The sequence below is a fragment of the Pygoscelis adeliae genome, unplaced genomic scaffold (genome assembly GCF_000699105.1).
Source record: "Pygoscelis adeliae isolate BGI_AS28 unplaced genomic scaffold, ASM69910v1 Scaffold144, whole genome shotgun sequence".
Classification (NCBI taxonomy): domain Eukaryota; kingdom Metazoa; phylum Chordata; class Aves; order Sphenisciformes; family Spheniscidae; genus Pygoscelis; species Pygoscelis adeliae.
This window is the reverse complement of record NW_008824551.1, coordinates 1-5729: the sequence shown is the minus strand read 5'-3', so window position 1 is coordinate 5729 and position 5729 is coordinate 1. Positions and strand designations below refer to the sequence as shown.

At 39.3% G+C, this 5729-nt stretch overlaps 1 protein-coding gene across 1 annotated transcript; it reads right to left on the bottom strand.

Annotated features, from left to right (window-relative positions):
* Positions 1 to 474: 474 nt before the first annotated feature.
* On the bottom strand, positions 475 to 5723 carry LOC103915144 (carboxymethylenebutenolidase homolog; the record flags this gene model as incomplete). Its single annotated transcript, XM_009321907.1, has 5 exons — positions 475 to 975; positions 1982 to 2073; positions 3566 to 3708; positions 4814 to 4921; positions 5710 to 5723. Coding segments are annotated over 5 exons (537 nt in total), but the record flags the coding sequence as incomplete, so codon positions are not given.
* Positions 5724 to 5729: the final 6 nt, after the last annotated feature.

The window sequence follows — 5729 nt, the reverse complement described above, 5'->3', positions numbered from 1 at the left end:
CCCTACTAGACCGGTCTGCAAATGGAAGGAGAAGAGGGATTGGAAGTCTCCACTCGTGTTTTCTTCCCGTGCTCTGTGTATGTCTGATGGTAGTCTCCTATTCCTACTTTGTTCTTCTTTCTCTTCTGAGTCTTCCTGCACTTCACAGTCTCTTCGCGCCCTACCCTCTTCCCCCTTGTTCAGGTCCTTCTTCTCTGCTCCTGCATGTTCCTCCAGTCTCACTTCAGTCATGGTTCCCAACTTTTTGCAGCCCCCTTTCAGTCTGCATACATTTCTTCCCTTTGTCCTTCCCCTTCCCTCCTTGTAGCTCTGTTTTTATGAATTCTGAATAGGATATTCTGTTTCCAAGAAAACATCCCAGCCTTCCAAACCAGAACTATATTTACTTCAAAGCTGAAAATCTCAGAGCTGAAAATCTCGCAGCTCAACAACTCTAAACATGGCTTTTAGGAGAGCACTTCTTAAGCGTGGGCAGAGTTTCAATGATTTTTTATCATATTGACATTAATATAAAAAAGTGAAACTTTCAGATTCTAGAAAATATCCGAAATGAGATTCTAATTATTTTAAGATACACAAGATCAAATTTAAAAAACTTTTTTACATTTATAACTTTCAGCATTTGAAAAGCTATTTCTAAACATCTACTTAGAAAATAAGTGCAAATAAGTAGTGTTGCTGCAAAAGAGTTTTACAAAATATTTTGATGGTTTTAAGAACATTTTAATCAATGTAATCTGTATTATTTTCTGATTTCCTATAACAATTGATTTATTTTATGGGTATTTATTTATGCTAAAGATATTTATTCAGCCAGTTGATCATATCCTTTCTTCCTTCCTCAATATAAGGTTTATCTTGAGGATTGATATCTTCTCTTTTGCGATGTACAAACCCATGCGTCTGTCCAGGGTAAATTTTAACTTCATAATCAACTTTACAGTTTTGTTTAAGCTTCTGCTCCAGTAGGGTGACCTGTAACACAGAATGTTCCATGTTGGCTGAGTACGGAGTTAACACGGTATGTATTTACAGTCCTCAAATTGTCCTGGTTTTTTACTTTTCTGGGAGACAGACACAGTGTGTCCTTGCCATTGTTTTCTCTTCTACTAATTTTATACCCAAATGCATTTCTGTTACTACACTTTCTTTATTTAACTGGGCTTTTTTCTCCAGTAAAATAACAGCATGTGACTGCAAAAAAAGTATATGGGTTACTGTGATAATACCTGTAAAGGTAAAAACACCTATTGCTCAGTGTCATGAGAAGGTTAGCACGTAGTGATCACTGTACAAGTTACTACTGATAGACCTCACCAAAAAAAAAAGGGGGAGGCAAGATTTTGAATTAATTTGAAATTGAAGGAGGAGAGGCACAGATACAAAATCGGCAGTTTAAAGCTACTGACGCTTTTGGCAGGAAAATTAAAGTCAACACCACTCAATGAAAACATGTCTTCCTCTGATCCCCTTGGAAGATAATTGTCTTTCTCCAGTCGTTCTCCACCCGTGCTGCCCAGGAAGGCTGTTGACAGAGTACCAGAAAGGAGAAGCTCTGCAGGACAGTGGGATAAGGAAAAGGATAGTCACAGGATTTTTTAATTCTCCTGCAACTAGTGATGCCACTGGTACAGGTGGGGACTTTCTGCTGATTTTATGCACCATCAGTATGATTAAAGGGGGTCTTCTATCTTAAATTTGGCAGAAGTCTTCCTTCAAATTCTTGCCCTTTTCCTCCTAATAACTATCATATATAAATCATGCATATTTTGCAACAGAAACAGAAAACATTTTTTCGTGTCACTGTAAAACTTTTTGATTTGGGGATAAACAACATAAATTTGTGTAGAACCACTGTAAGAGTTAGTGAAAGAGGAGGAAAAGTGCAAATTAGTTTTCTACTTTCTCTTAATTAATTATCAAATTATAAAACAAACATGAAAAGCATTAAAAAGACAAATATCTCTGATGGGAAACTCACCTGCTCCAATGGGATGTAGTCATCCTTTTCAGCAAAAATGAAGAAGGTGGGATGAAGCAAATTGGATCTGCCCTCAAAGAACCTGATCACTCCTAGGGAAGAAGGAGAGGCATATAAAATGAGTCATGCTACTTAAAGTGGTTAAATCACTACCAAAGCTATACAGTCAAAATAAAAGACATCCTGATCAGTTAGAGCTGATCTGCTCGTAATGGAATTAAACACGCTTTGCTTAAAAGTCCCTTTTGTTGTGAGAACTTCCTATGATTTGGGATGTCATTAAAGCTAAAAAGACTAACTCTGTCTGAAAAAGTCAGGGAAGAATTGTTACATTTGCCCCATTCTTGTGGTTTTCTTTGGGCATCTGCTTCTGACCACTGTCAGAGACAGGGTCCTGTGAAAGATGGACACTTCAGAGCTGCTCGCCTCTAGCCTGGTGTGGCCATTTTTAAGATAATTGTAAATATTCATCATTCCAGATACATGGTTAGGATTTCAGTGTACATATATTTATACTGATATAAATTCATAACAAACTGATATTGTAATTTTGACTATTCAAATATATTTGAATTTAAGTAAGAGTAAAACCAACTAGCTACCACCCTGGCCACTCTTTTCATTATTGAAGTTACTACAACAGGAAAGTAAAAAATTAGCAAGTAGCATTGTTGAATTGACTCAGCTGATCAGCAAATCAGTGCAGTGAAACAGTGCCCATAAACTTTCTGGGAAAATACCTTCAATTTCCTTTTGCCTCACATGAATATAAATTGCTCTGGGTTATATAGAAGTACAGAGGTTTGTAACAAAAATATTAAAAGTAGCATAAATGCATTAAGAATGGAAGTCTGAGAGCGCAAGGGTTAAAACAGAGAGTTAAAAATGGTTCATGTTAGTTACAAAGGGCCACTGCCAGGAGTGACATTGAGGAATAAGGTATTCATGTCATGACCTGGAGGTCTGCAGCCTGTGCAGCCCCCAGCCCAGATGACTCATTGGCAAAAGACCTGCACTCTTACAGAAGGACAGCAAAAAGGTTGCAGCGCATCGCTACTGCCGTGTCTTTCCCTGTTAGTCCAACAGGGGAATAGAGTACAGACATATGTGTCAACCAGGTTTTCCAAACAATGAAAACCAGACAGCGGGCAGCAACCTGTCCTAAGACTTATGCAGACCGAGGTAAGCAAGATACTGTGGCAAAGGTCCACCTCATAGTAACTTCTGGCTCCTCAAAGATACTAAAGATGTGCCCAGAAACCATTCTGTCATCCCCAGCCAAGAGGAACCTGAGCGATAGTGAGGGCTTGGCATTTGGCGTCCTTTGTACGCTATGTTGCACAGAAGCGATCCTGACCATGCCGCTTGAATACATAGATCTTGCTGGTTAGGATTAAGTGCAAAAATGTGAGTGTGCAAAATCAAATTGCTTAAAGATTTTGTATAATAAAATCACCTTCTTCCATAAGATGTCGCACTGAATTTTGTTACAGTAATACTCCTAGAGAGTAAGTAATACTCCTACAGAGTAAGTTCCTGCACCGGTCATGTCTGCTCAGAACGTAATAGGTATTTGAGACTTACCATAGAGGGACACCCCCGTCTTTAAATGAGGATTTTTCAGCATCAGGTGTTGTACTGCTGCTCCACCCCAGCAAAACCCAATGACACCAATCTTCTTTGCACCACATTGTTCACTTAGATACTTCACGATGACATCAACTTCTCTGAGACATGTAAATGAAAGTGAATTACGGCTCTAGCTCTATTCCCCTGGCCTCCAAAGTGGCTGCTGCTCGGAGACTGGCTGGGCATCAGTCTGCTTGTGGGAGGCCGTCAGTGACTGTCTTTGCATCACTCCTGTTTTTTCCCTTTCCTTCACTTATCAAACTGCCTTTATCTCAACCCATGAGTTTTCTTGCTGAACAGTTCCTCCTGTTCTCCCCCCTGTCCCTCTTGGGAGGAGTGAGTAAGTGGCAGTGTAGGTGCTTGGCTGCTGGCTGGGGTCAACCCCCAACACTAGTTTACTATTATTTATTTCTAAAATACAAGAGAAACTCCAGGGGAGAAGACAAAGGAGAAAATCAGTCTTCCTAGATCGCTGTTACTAGAACCTAAGGCGATTTTATAAACAGCAATCCAATTAATTTCACAAATGGCGATAGTTGTCTTTTAGGCTAACACAAAAGTTTAAGAAAGACACAGCCAGTCAAGAGCACTCCATTATCACAAATGTGACTATAGGTAAACTCTCTCTTATTGGGGAGACAAATATTTTATGAAATTGTGGAAGTAAATTTGAAATTGTTGCTTCAAAATCAGCAGTAACATTATGCAATCAAGCTACATGTCAGATAAAAATGGGAAAAATATACCTAGAAGAATGGGAAAGTAGTATGCTTTGAACTAGCTGGGATCTGAGGGGGAGCAGGACCAATGTTCCCTGGTTAAATAGTGTTTGGTGACTACGTTTGCACCCTATCTGCAATCCATGGAAGCTGTGCCTGCCTGCGGGAACTGAGCAGTGGAAGGACCAAGCTGCATTTTCTAGCCTTTGCTGGTTCTTTCTTTTGAGTCATTCATCTCACTTCTACTCTCTGCACAGGTAAACAGTGGGCGCTTTTTTTCTTGTTCAAAGTTGTACTTTTCTCCAAAAAGCACCCCTCACACACCCATGAGCTTGACCCACGAGCTACATGAAACTTCTGTTTGTGGACATCCAGCTTTATTTGACCCATTAATAATTTAGGATCTAATCCTGCATCTTTACTGAGGCAAAAATTCCTACGGGAGAAGGATGTCCACTCGCTGGACAAAGAACAATGGTTGTACTTGTCTATTTTGCCGGCATTTCGGGTTTTCAGCCAGTCATCGAAAGATGCCCAGTCATTAGAAGGTTTCCAAGCTTCTTGCCCCACAAAAAAATCTGGGCAGATGGCTCTGCAAGAAAAATGAAAACATTTTATGCCCATGAAATAATACTGAGAAAGGATTAAAGGGAATTCTGTGTGTACTCTACAACAAATTCATTTTGTTGAATACGCATAGAATTTAATCTACATCAAAGCACCATACAAGCAACCCTCATTATTTTTCTATGTCTAATAAGGAGACTTAGCATAACTTCCAGATACATTTTCCCCTGTTAAGATTCATTAATTAATTTGACAAATTGTTAACTGCAATTGAAAATCCTTAGTGGTTTCTTACCGAATTTAAAAAAAACCAACCCTACGATTTACATGGTATGTACATTTGGGCTAGAAGTAACGCTAACCCAGTAGAACAGGAAAAAGGACACCCAATATTCTTTTCACGTATTTGAGAACTTGTTTCTTTCTTTGGCACAAGCTGGTACGCTTTACCTTCATGGAATGACTTCCAGCTTCTCTGGAATTTTTACCGTAACAGCAAAGTTGCACAGATGCTACGTCGGGAGGGAGGATGCAGGCTGCTTCGGGCTCATGGAGGATGAAAGATGCAGAATAAGAATTTTCTCTGTTTCCCCTCTCTTCTTCTGTGCTTGCCTACTATCTGATTACGGTAGGACTACTCAACTATGTTAGACTTCTTACACTGTTTTAACAAACAGGAAACTCTTTAGAGAAACATGTAAGTGAAGCCTATGAAATTATTTGTGTTTGTATGGTTTATATAAAAAAAGGAAACAGTTGGCTCAACAAACTTTCTTATTAAAAAGACACTTTGAGAACAGTAGTATTTCTTACATGTATCCATTAGCCGCAAG